Below are 13,526 nucleotides of genomic sequence, written 5' to 3' on the forward strand. Positions count from 1 at the left end.
TGGGCGTTGTATCTAGCTAGCCAGCAGTAACCCACGTAGTTTAGTTGTGGAAGCATTGGTGTGGTATATCCTCCCATGGGAATGGTGCCTGCATCACGAGGGGGGAACTGACTGCGCATCCATGACGAGAGCGACATATGCAAGCCGCAGGCCGTGTCAAAGAGTCAGCTGAAAGGGTGTGACGATTGCCACCTAGGCACTGTTATAACAACATTAGGGGTCTCTGAGGGACAGATGTGATTAATGATGAGCCTCACCTCAGGTGTATTAGGAGAAGTATCATGAGAGTGTGCTTCAACTCTTTACTTACATATAGAGATTCGCCCGTTGTCATCTTGCAATCACTTAATTGTCAAACCCGCTCCGTGTCTTTTCAGCACTGAAAGGCTCATTTTATGGCACAAAGTGTCCTCGTTGATCAAAATGCCTGCGATACAATGAAGCAGAAAAAAACGTATACTTGTTTATAGCCTCCGCCAAGGAGGTTATATTTTCACCGGATTTTGTTTGTTGGTTGGTTGGTTGGTTTGTTTGTCTGTTAACAAGATAACTAAAAAGTTATGGACGGATTTGCATAAAAATAATTTCAGGAGTGGTACAAATTAAGAATTGATTATAGATTTTGGAAGTGATCCGGATCTGGATCTGGATCCAGGATTTTGTAAAGGATTCTTCACCATTTATGCGAGTATTTCTTTTGGGTGTACTGACAATATGGCGGGGAATTGTTTAACATTGGCGGAAGCTTGCGCTCTATGAATACTTTCTATAGTTAAATATGTTTTTCTAAACAATAATCTGCAAAGTGTTTTGTGTTTCAAAGGAAACTTCTTTCATGATAAATAATGTTTGCATCTAACATATCATTTAATTAGTGTCTTAATTTCATTCACTTATCGTGCATGGCCGTAACCAGTAAATTCATCTGGGTCTGTAATCTTTAAAGAAACAAACTAAACGAAGATGGCAGCGTAGCCCGTCTTCCCTTTAACAATAATGTGTTCCAAAACTCGCATAATATTTTGCCCCCGTAAGTGTCTGGCTTTTAAAAGATTAGATCATGTCCTGTACACTTCTCGAAAGAACCAGTATGGTCGTGCACCAAGTGCTCAACATTCCCGTCAGATGCATTTACCAAATGAAAAGCGTGTCTGGCACAATGTCTTATAATTAAAGACCCGCTTTTTGAAGGCAGGGAGGGTTATTTGAAGAATGACATCGAAAGATGCCTTGTTCTTTTTATCCTAATCTTGTTGCCTTTTTGAGGGAAGGGGGGGGGTGGTACAAGGCAATGCCCCTTTCTGGCGTCTGGTTGCCTATTATGTTGCATGAATGCCGCCTCGCATCACACTCCCCAGGAAACGATCCAAAATGGAATGACTTATGTTACTATACCACATGAAGTATTATCAATGAATTATTCAAAAGATTTAATTCCGTAATGTAATTTGTGGTTTAACAACTACGAATTAACATCCAGGGATCGGGTTACGAAGCCCTGAGGGAAATATACAGTTTGAAGTTTGCTTGACATTGTTATGATAGAATTCGATTATTTCGTAAGGCAGTGTAAAGTTATCTTGCATGCAAAGATATCCAATGATAATTTTCAATGAAATCAAATGTGAACCTTTCAGAACACATATATCGCACAGCGGTACTAAATATAAAACAAATAATCAGCAATTCCTTTAACGAAAAACAAAATCCTCTAGTATGGGTATTGGATCTGTCTCATTCTACTTAATATTAAAGCAAGACGTTTTGAAATTACTAAATTAAATTTGGAAGTGCAGACCGCATGTATTATTTTTTGTTGTTTTTGAAACTGAGTATAGTATACTGAAATCTGTAAGATGTGTTATGCTCATTAGAAAACTTTGCTATAAGATCTTCGGGGTGTGTTCAACTTGAAACAATATTTTACTGAGAAACAAACAAACAAATGAAACTCTTCTAAGGTGATGGGTTTTGAAGTCATGAACTCGTTTGAAACTGAATATTAATCCATGATTCATGACAATGTAGTCCAGGTGTGAGTTATGAAAGTTCTTAATGCCTTTCAGCTCCGAATCTCGCTTTGAATCCCCCGTAATTGGCAGGCTTTTTTTCTCGACACACTGCTTTCTAATATCACGCTCCGGCGAGCGTTTTGATGAGAATAAGTGAATAATGCTTCCGAGGTGTTGGGATACCGTGTCGGCATTTGAATAAACGAATTCGATTCTCAGGTGTTAACATTTCTGGGCAACATTATGACGAGACAAATCCATGAAAGAGGCAGTGTTTTTAAAGTAGTTTCGGATAGGCTGAACACTTTGGCCGTGAAGTTAAAAAAAAAAATGCAATCATATGTGTATAAGATGATGTTTTCTTTAACGAAGCTGTGCGACGGCACACTGGAATGAACTACCATGGAGAAAACAGTGATTTAATTATTGCCATGCCAATTGAGGGCGCTATGCTCCTCTTTAATAAAGGTTGAGTTGACTGTCTGAAAAGGGATGGAATTGAGGTCAAGGCAGAAGAGGTTCGAGAGAAAAAAAAGATTTGTTCAGGGATCGCCTTTGGCATTTTTGGCACTTTTAGTGCAGGCGATCCAACATGAATGTCTGCAACAAATACACAAACTTGTCTCGTTTTGAATATAGAGCTATATACACGCAAATTTGATTGAATCGATGCCAATACGGACGCCTGAGGCGGCAATGGGCAATGTATAATGAATACGAGTCATGCTTCGACTCCATGGTTACGCATCTTCTGAGCTAATGCATCTCCGGGTGACCAGACTAGCAAAGCAGAAGGAGGGAAGTGGGTCTGCCATATTCATCACGCGTGGTATGGGTTTGTTAACGACGATGGATATTGATTCCCAATGAAATGGTAATTCATAGCACCACGTCGATGTTATTAATCCTTTGTGCAATATCTAGGACGCAGCCTTGCTTGGTATATCAAGCCTAAGCAGTATGGCATTGTTATTTGCTCAATGTGCGTACACGTCCAATGCAACCTGTGTTATACCACTACCAGGGGAGATAGTGATGCTAGTGAAAGTCGAGGTAGTGTCAGGTGTGTCATGTTTCATATAACGTTGGGTCATGCCTGCTAATGATTTCACACATAATGATCTCGGAGCATTGTCAAATTATCGACACACCAAAGCGCTTTTGTTGAAACTCTAACGCCTTTAAAGGTCAGGTGTTTCTTGGTATAATTTACATCAACATAAAGCAAACACGAACATGTATACAGGTTGTCCCACAAGAAAACCTAGTCGAATCGGGCATGTTTTCAGAAAAGTGGGGGTAGTATTCAAAATTATTTTAACTGTATTGCCGAGTAGAATAATTGGTCTTCCAAATAGTTTTTTAGTTGGTTTCATTAGGATATACATGTATTGTTTAAAAGATATATACAACACTCACAATACGGGACTTGAAAAACCACTTGAGCCACTTGTTTTATGTATCAAGTTTACAGATCGAAGCCGGTAGAACAAGTAACACGTTACTCTTGAACAAAGGTAAAAAAATCCTTCGTGTGTTTCTCTATCTGCGCTTTCTCACTTTCAAGGAAAGTGGCCAAGACAATGTTCAACCCTTGAGTTCGATTATTATTATTATTATTATTATTATTTATTCGGCCAAGATTTGCAACAAACATTTACAGAGAATATGACAATGTAACTCCAGAGGAGACAAGATTACAAGTATAAGAAGTCATGAAACAATACAAATAAGTGTAAACAAAAGCAAGGAGCTATGAATAAAGGCAGCAATGATAAAAGGCAAGGTTGTTACAGAATAAGACAAAACAAGAACAGAACAAAACCCAAATAAAGATGGCCAGGATTAATAAAAGTGAACTTAAACACTATGACTCGAAAGCCTATCAATCCAATCCTAAAAGGGAACACGGAATAAATATTATGAAATCTGTGAACAGAGCAATAGTTAATAAAAACAACACACATTCATAAAAACATAAAAATACAAAACTAACAAGCATAGCGTTTGTTCCAATGCATCGATTTGAATGAAATAAAGTTTGTATGGTAGATTGGTTATCTGACTTGAAGAGGCAATTTGAAAATATTCCAAAACTCACATGCAATATACCTTTGTTAATTGGTTTGCAACTGTTAGGTATTTTGTGGGACAAGCTGTATATTAAAGAATAATATGTTTTTGCATGGAATCTTTTACTGCTTAAAGTACTATTCTCTCAACTTAGTCGACTGTTGATGACTTTGTGTACACGAGTTTCGGTCATTGTATAAAAAGCAACGAGTTGGTTGTGCTAAAATTTAACTGACCGTCATTTTCAAACACAAATTGTCAAAGCAAGTATTGCAACTCAACAGTGCCCAGCTACCGAAATGATTAATGTGATATTTGTTAAGTGTCAAGTTGCTGAATGCGTGGGAATTTCGCTATCATTTTGATGGGCTTCGGACGCAATTGACTATCACTATGACATCGCAACGAGTGTGGCATACACCATCGATGCATCTCGGGGCATGATATGGGGAATGAGGCAAGATGTAAAGGCGTGACCCCAAGCATCTCGACATCTTTGATAAATGATCGTCTGGTAGATACCCTATATCACGAGGTGTGATGAGAGGGAGGGTCGACCCGGCACATCATGACGTTGAATCTAATGAGAATCGTGTGGTGGTCGTGTCACAACTGCTGAAATCGACAGGTCGAAGTGCCGAGGTGCACTCAGCCTGTAGATAGTCACGACAAAGTGCTGTGTATATCATGTCAGTTTGGTAGGTTTCACTGATATCTGTTCACATTAATCGATGTACCAGAATGAGGACACACATGTCTGGGTACTAGCTCACTGGGTGTGGAATGAAGGGAATTTGAAAAGGGTGCGCGATTGTCACTTTCATAGCCATTTCACATTTTTTTTAAGGAGGGGATGTTATATCATTATCAATCGCCATGTTGCATCATGTTGCACTTAAAATAAGTGTTACAATCACGTCATCATTTTTTTTCTTTAATTTTCTTGGTTTATGATTTACTCTGATACAAATGAATTTCAACTGCATGCGACATATGATTTTCCGTAAATTACAATCGCAAATGACGAGGACATTTTTGTAATAGTCGGAATGGTATACTCGAATTTGCCCGTGCATAATACTGGGAATAGCATACTATGGCTTATTTTAATTGAAATAATAAATATTTAAATAGTCCAGTGGCTTAGCATTTAAGGTCAGTATTGCTGGTTAATTCCGTCAGGGTTGCCTTTAATACGGGTAGAAGGGTTTTTATCCATTGTTGGTGCAGCTCCAGTGATATTCGTGGCTGCGGCAACCAGATGTCAACAGTCACACGCCAGCGACTTTGAGTTATGATTGCTTCGCTTGATGCTCCATCCGTAGCTAGCTGGCTACGCCGTGCTTGCCCACGTCTCTTCCCCATTAACTCTGACCGCTGCAGAAATAGGATAAAAAGTCTCCGAGTTCGCCGGGGTTGGACAAATCAGGTTGCAGCGTCTTGTGCGCATGCGCATATCAATCAAGGGCAGACTGCGGTTTTTTGGTAAGCGATGCAAGCTTATGATCTGGGGGTCTGTTCGGATTAGCGTTATAATGTTCATGTTTCTAGTCAACAAAGCTGGAAGCTATACGGGCATTGCCCGCGCGGCAATTAATGTTCACGTTGAGGCTTCGTAATGATTCAACGGACCTTCTTCGTGGCTCCGTTTCAATCTGCGGTTGAATGACATCGTTTGTTTTATTTTGGCTATGACTCAAAAACTAAACACTGGATCAATACAGATCATTACATGCGCCATATCTGGATTACCGTACGCAGAGAATGCTTCACGACTTGACCGGATAAAACCAGAGAAAAACCAGACTCAAACTGAGATAATTATCTGCAAAGGTACACCTTACGTCTGCTGCAAGGGTGTCGCCTCTTGTCGTCGATAATGTCACCTGACCATCCAGTTTGATGGAACGTGTTACTACGACGCCCGGGGAAAAGTTGCCAACATGTGACAGCGGTTGCTCACAGTAATTGGGCGTTGGGAACGGACTGATTCAGGGATTGGTAAAAGTTGGATGTATCCTGACAAATAACTGCACCACAGAAGCCAAGATGGTGAGAAATCAACACTTCCAGATATCAAGTTCTTAGTTCTGATATCAGTAGACAGATATCAGAACTAAAGTGGAGATAATACCATTTTCACCTGTCTGAAGACGTGGTGACTTATAGGATCAGTTGTTAAAAAGGCCTCTGCACTTGAGTTAGGTGGACATACGGGTGCCAGTTCTTCCTGGAACATTATCTGCCAGTAACCAGCAATACATGAGCTAAAATACGTTTGCATTACATCTTTTTTTAGGGAACATCGGTGATGGTAAACCTGTCGTGTTTAGGGACGAGATGTGATCTCAATGATCAAGTGATATGATCTCGTCACAGCACTGCAGGCTTGGTTTGTCTGTTCTCAGTTTCTCATCCCAACCACAACCAACACCTTATCTCACCAACGTGTCCGTATGCTTGTTCTCCAATTTCTCAGGTATCCCACCCGACCATGGAGATGGATATCGGGCCGGGGAGGTTCGACTCCATGGAGAAATTGTTCCTGGCGGCCGCGGAGAATGGCGACAAGAAGGCTATCATGTACGCGCTGGAGAAGGCCCCGGATCTGAACATCAACTGCACGGATAAGGATGGGCGGAGTGCGCTGGTAATTGCCATCCAGAACGGCAACTCGGGTAAGTCTGACATCTCAACTCTGGCGAGGTGTGCTGAGGGCTTGCAGTTGAGGAAAGCCCAACAAAAATAGAGGGGAAAAGGTACTCAAAAACTTTCGTGCACATGCACAACGTGCATCAATACCAAACTGTCCATTTACCAAACGATATTTCGAAATAGCTTTTTGTTCGAGGTGTGGCGCATTAAATTCATTGTCTTGGTGTGAGGTTATCAGCGGACAAGTTTGATCGCATGGGGCGATTACACAATCTTTGAGAGAGCTTACGTACAACAAAGAGACTATTTTTAAGTTAGGAACTTTTAACAGGTAAACATTCTTTTTGAACTCGGTGGAAAAGTTTGATCGCACAGGTCGATTACACATCTTTGAGATAGCTATCTTACAAAAAAGAGACTATTTTAAAGTTATAAATTTTAAACGGGGACATATTCGTTTTGAACTCGGATAGAACAATAACTATTGCCGGTCATTCCCTGTTGCACTTTCTTGTGTCCCGCAATAACTTTAATAATTTGATAGGTATCGATAAAAACATCTCAAATATTCATTCTTGCGTAAAGGCTTAAACCACAATTTACATACTCACAACACTTGAACATGACCTTTCATCGCTTGAATGGTCGTAGAAGGAAAAGTCACGAACAGTCACCCCCCCCCCCCCCCCCCCGTGAAACAGTTCAATAATTTATCGCACTCTGTTCGGTGTTAAAATTTGATGCCACTTGCTAATCCCTCCCCTGGCGCACATAGCGCGAGGGATAGGGGTAACCATCGCGACTTAACTGGTCGTGACTTGACCAATAAGGTCAGGGTTTGGTGGCGTCAAAGCGTTTCCCTGGGCGATACTTAAAACAAAGCATTACCGCATGCACAGATCAGGATAAAAACTAAAGCTCAAATGTCAGATCATGGTTGCGTATAAAACAAAGAAAGCTCGGTTTAGGTTTAATTGCTTGTAAGATGCATACCTCATGCTAAAAAAAGAGAAAGATTGTGTTCTTCTTACGTACGTTTAATTTGTACGTCTTGTTTTAACGAACAAACTACTTTATTCCGATTTGGGGCATCCTCAACCCTCTGAAAAAGGGCTTTCATTTTGCGCACAAATAACCCGCCCTGTGAAATATTGTCTGGCAGCCAATAATTCGAATTTTGTGAAGAAATAATTAAATAACTAAACGTCGGTGGATTTCTTATTTTGTTCAATGTCTCATTCAAAAGTGAATCACTTTTATATTGTTAGGAAAATAGCAATTGAAAAAGAAATCTACTTTTTCCGAGGTGAAACTCGAAAATAGCACGGGCAATGCATCTTGAAGACACGGGTAATGCATCTTTAAGACACGCACTCTAAATGCGTGTCAATTACGTGTACATTCTTTACACAACAAAGTAAGTTTAAAATCAACCAACATATTTAGTCAACCTCAGTATGTGCTCATGATTTAAAATGCCAGTCAGCTTTAGCGGGAAAAATGATTCAAATGCTTTGGAGAGAAAAAAAATGGACAAGATTTATGTCTCGAGCTTTCTCCAATGTCCGTGTGGCTCTAGTTACCGGCTTGAATAAAATACGACGGATAAAGACGGTAATATGAACGTTGTCAACCTACATTTTCGCGGTATTTATGTCCAATGAACGACGTTATTACAAAAAAACAAGTGCGGGTGCACAATAAGCTCTGGCCACCTGGCATCGAACGTCTTGCATGAAACGATTGTGCGTACAAGCCTAGGCCGACGTCCCACGCGAAAATCACGCGCTGTAAATTGACTAAAATTTGCCCCCTAAGTTTCCCATAAAAAGTGTGCTATAAACCACGTGATTGTAACATTACTGCACATAATCTTGCCTCCATTTACAACATTTTCATTAACAACTTAACGAATTGTTACATACATTTTTGAGAAGTATTTCATTTTTTTCCCTTTAAATTAAAATTTGAAAGTTATATTTTATGGGAAACTTAGGGGGCTGGTTTTTGTTCAATTTTCCGGGGAGAGACAATTATTATACGCGCATGCGCATCACTCTAGACAAAACCCGTTTTCTGATAACTTTCGTCAAGAGTGCATTTACTGGCGACGGCATGGTATTTGGTCAATTTTTTTGTCAATTGGTAGTTATAATTAATGGGAAACAGGGTGCCCGTTTTAGGTCAATTTTCCGGGGACAGACCTACCGACCGACCGACCACGAAGTGACATGTAGAAGCCACAGCCAGAGCTTAAAAACACCACAACTGAGATATCAATTCATAAACTCCTGAGATATTAATTACCATAAAATCTACAGCTAAACAAGTATTTCAAAGCTATAAAAAAAATTGGTTTTCTGCTTGCATTTGAATGAAATAAAATAATCATGTATTCAGATAAAAAAACCCTGATAATTAGATGTATATATTGGAGTATTCAAGTGGCTTGGTGGACAAGGGAAGTGGGCTTTGTTGCAGTGTTTGGATATGGAAATGATCACGTGTTTGTTGTCGAGAAACATTTTACCGGGAAAGGCTACGGATATGAGTAATTTCGAATCATCTCCAGTATACTGGTCGAGTGTTAATCCGAAATGTAATCACTATAGTAATACGCATGACATGAGCTGACTAAAGCAACAAACTAATGAGACATACATTATGCACACAGGACCTTAATCATGACTCAGACTCTACGGTAATTGAAATTCAAAGTTAACAATTAACAAAAAAATGATTTAATATAGGGCCTAACTGCAGAAAGAAATGTCTCAAACAAAGCCTCCAATGCACGATATCTATATCTCCACTGAATGTCAAAGAGATAGTGACTTTTAGTCGGACCCACTTTCAAACTTGTGGTAAGGCTAATTTAACGTGTAAACTTTTATCAGATGCGAGTTTTTTTTTATAACGTGGTATTCTACAAGTGAAGTCGAGTCAGTGGCGTAGCCAGGAATTTTTCAGTGTGGGGGGGGGGGGGGGGGGTGCCGCTGGGGGTGCTGGAACATTTCATGGGGGCGTCATGTAGATCATAATATTTTTTTTTAGAAACTCAAAATCTCAGTGGGGGGCGACTGGGGGGGGGGGCGACAAGGTTTCATGGGGGGGGGGGGCTGTCACTGAGTCGAGTAATCTTTGAAAAAGAAATCGAGAAAAACATTTTCCCAGCGTTTTAACAAATGAATAAGGCAAAACATACCGAAAAGCCAAATAATTGCCCACATTTAATCTAAATATACAAGTGCTATTAGTTTATAATAAGTTCAAACGCAATCTGCCATAGGCCTATATCCACGGCTAAACACTGGATAGTTGAAGAACTTTTTTAATTTTTCATTTTCTCCGCAATTTACCAGTAATTCTATACACAGCCAAATTAAGTGCTAACGTTGCTCGTAAAAGTCAACATTTTTCTGTCACTGCCTTTCACCCAGGGAGCTTAATTGAATCGCAAGCGACTCTCGCTGTGAATTATTCATTGTGTTGAGATCGATTACAGAAATGATCATGGGAAATACACGCTGCAAAAAAGGGGAAAAACAATCAAGGAAAGAGCTTTGACGTGGTCAGTGGAAACTAGGATAAACCAAATTTGACCCGATGGTTGTGAGATATTGATTTTGGGTGTTTATTTGTAGTTAATTATAAGAAGTAAGCTAATTATTTATTAGTTTATTTACAGTGTATTTAAACTATGTGAGGTATCAAATTTGTTTGTGGGGTTGTGAGCTTGTCTTACATACGCAGTGTGGACTTCCGAACAAAAGACGTCCACATAATGTAGGTAGCAGCGACGAAGTGTGGACTTGCCCACGTCCACACAGTGTTTCCCCATTTCTGGAAAACAGGTTTAGAGGCATTTTTGGGTTAGGTTTATCTGTAGCAGAATGAAGAGAAACACTAAAGGGAATCATTGAAAAAAATTGGGTGTAAGAGTTTTCACAGTTGGAGAAAAATGAGTTTTTCCACTGGTGTTCCTTAACTACACGAAAAGAAAGGAAAGTCCACACTAGGTATGTGAAACAAGTCTGGGTGTGTTTGCGTGGTGTGTTTTGCGAAAAACGGGAGCGATGTTAAACTGAAAACCAAACGTTTTCATAAAAAAACTGGGGGAAAATACAAATGGAACTGTTGACTTGCAAGTGAAAACGTGAACTTTTGTCACCCTTCGTCACAGTATGTAAAAAACTAAAGATGCTGTCGTGCATAACGTGCACGTCAATTCCGATAGTGATGGGGAATTCGTCAGAGAGAAAATGTAATTAGATCTGGGGACCGAAGGGGGTATTATGCTGGTATTGAATATGAGCGTCGGGTGCGTGGGAGGCAGAGAGGAGGAGGAGGAAGGAAGGGTGAAGACAGCAGGGGAAGAGGCCAAGTACGAGAGAAGTCAACATTGCTGCTGGTGTAAGCACCGGGACAGGAACCTGGGGCCACCTGCCGGCCAAAAACGGCAGTACACTCTGCGCTTCCGCTCCTCTGTACGCGGTACGCAGGCTAGGAAAGGTCGGATACAGCAACGCGTCTCCCCCTTCCGGTTGGGCCGGATTTCTTGCCATGTTTGGAAATGTGTGTTGAGGTAGAGCAGAGAGAGGGAGAAGTCATTTGTCACGAAAAAGATGTGGGAACGCAAATATTTGTCGAAGCTACGAGAGGACATGCACATTTTATAGCGTTTACTGGACAGGTTGCGGATTTTAAAACTGTCCTCTTTTGATAAGGGTGATCGAACTTTAAGAAACAGTTCTGTGAATTCTAAACAGTTAATGATTTATTTTATTCGTTGCCAACGTTTTTGATAGAGCCGCTTAATAGGAAATCATTCAGCGAAAGACGGGTTGTACTTTCCCTTCACCACGATGATAATAGTCCACCTCCAGAGGTGGTGAAAACCTTCCTTAAAATGGTTTAAAATCATATATGCGGTAATGACCTCATTATCTTGATTAAACTTTACAAAGCATATAAAAAAATAAATCCAGGCCAAATTCCAAAGGACTTTTTCTAAAACATTTTGTTTTTCTTCTAAAGCAGATACAGCAACGATTAGTTTCTTGTGCGTTTTAAATGCGATATTGAATGTTCATTTTGGTGTTATTAATTTAATTTTCCTTGTGATTGTGCCACGATTTTTATATCTAGAGAGAAAGGCAGTGTTTTCCTCTCTGTATGTTCACTTGCTCACATTTGCCGTGGAAGATCGTTGACCAGACAAGCTCTAGCGCCCTTCATTATAATCCATTAGTTGCCAGCCATTCCAGCGAAACATAGGAGACGGGCCGTCTATTGTTCCACAAGAGAGATCCACTTGAGATAATGGATGAGCTTAATAAGTCATCACTAACACGATGATGGGAAAATGATGTTGCGTGCTATCCCTGGGGGAAGGCGTTTGAGTCCCGGGACTCGGCGCAAGGTGTTTGGTGAACTCAACTTGCATGCCGTGGTGTCGAATGTGATCAGCGTTGCTGCCATACGATATCAAAATAGACCAGGGGTATGGGTAAACACGTCACTTTTGTGGGGCTCAGAAAGGGTGTGCCGTACTCATACACCTGTCGCTGCCGTAATGGTAAGGGAATGGCCATATACTTGGAGAATGATTCCATGGTTTTGACTACGTCTGTATCAAAATCGACAAGTATTCTCTTTAAAATCCCTATTTGGTTCAGATTTACAGCAGATCACCTGTTTAAACAAGCTCTGTCTTCACCACAAATTACCTTTGCTTCATTATAAATACAATGGTTTTCCATTTCGCTGAGTGCGTGGTTTAATTAGATGGATTGGTCTAATTTCGAGTCTCCAGCTTCCACTTGCCATTGTTTACATGCCCGCGCGAAACCAGGTCTATCGGAAATTACTTCAAAGAAGTCTACCGTGAAAGTTGTTACGAAGATATACAGGGCATTTCACCAGCAACAAAGTCAACAATGCTGAATGCATGGTCCTTGTAGACTAAAAGTCACGATATAGGCCTATAACGCGTAAAACGCGTACCAGCATTTTTATTGTCAACATTTTTATTAAAAGTATATTGGCCTGTCACTTTCATTAGTTGGCTGGTTTTATTAACATTTCTAAAGAGACAGGTCTAGACTCGTTATCATGCTGAAGATGATTGACCGCATTCTGGAATAATATACTGGTATACTGTGAGCCCTTTTTGTCTTCTTATAGACCCTCAAGTTAATTAGAATTTCATTTTTAATTATTCGAAAATAGGTCTGCTTCATTACATCCAGCTGTCGGATGTTGCTCTCCAAACACATTGTTGAACACACTCAACCAAAAAAGAAAGTCCCCCCTTAATACTTTTTGTCTATCTCAAAAAACACTGGGCACATCATCTCAAATTACGACTGATCAGTACAGAAATTCCTTAGCAATCCAGCCATACTCTTTGTTTGGCCTAAAACAGTCATAATGTGTACAAAATGGTGCAATTTATGACAAATGCCACCCCCAAAAGCTGCACTTTTGTATATGTGCAATGTGATCCGTGTACATAACTGTTGTATATCACTGTTTTGGGTCCAAAAAAGAGCATGGCTGGATTTCTAAGCAATTTCTGTACTGATTAGTCGTTGTTTGAGCAAAAGGTGCTCTGTAGTTTTTGAGTTAGTCAAAAAGTATTTGAAGGGGGACTTTCGTTTTTGGTTGAGTGTATATTTAGAACCGAAGACCTCAAGAATAAACAGACCCCTGTAGCATAATTCATTCCTTGAATTAGGACCCACAGGTTTGTGGTACTGTTATTTGAAATTATGCAGATAAGCT

The 13,526-nt window shown here is 40.1% G+C and overlaps 1 protein-coding gene across 2 annotated transcripts in view; it reads left to right on the top strand.

Moving 5' to 3' along the window:
• LOC119734478 (short transient receptor potential channel 4-like) overlaps positions 1-13,526 on the top strand; it is a 49,671-nt gene that overhangs the window by 7,220 nt on the left and 28,925 nt on the right. Inside the window, exons 1-2 of one of the 2 annotated variants that reach the window (XM_038208005.1) lie at positions 6,054-6,137; positions 6,565-6,763. In XM_038208005.1, coding sequence (XP_038063933.1) covers positions 6,135-6,137; positions 6,565-6,763 — 202 coding nt within the window. In that variant the 5' untranslated portion in view covers positions 6,054-6,134. Of the gene's footprint in view, positions 1-6,053; positions 6,138-6,564; positions 6,764-13,526 lie in introns of those variants that run through there. The other variant, XM_038208004.1, reaches the window with a different exon arrangement.

Source organism: Patiria miniata, unplaced genomic scaffold, assembly GCF_015706575.1.
Source record: "Patiria miniata isolate m_02_andy unplaced genomic scaffold, ASM1570657v1 HiC_scaffold_27, whole genome shotgun sequence".
Lineage (NCBI taxonomy): Eukaryota > Metazoa > Echinodermata > Asteroidea > Valvatida > Asterinidae > Patiria > Patiria miniata.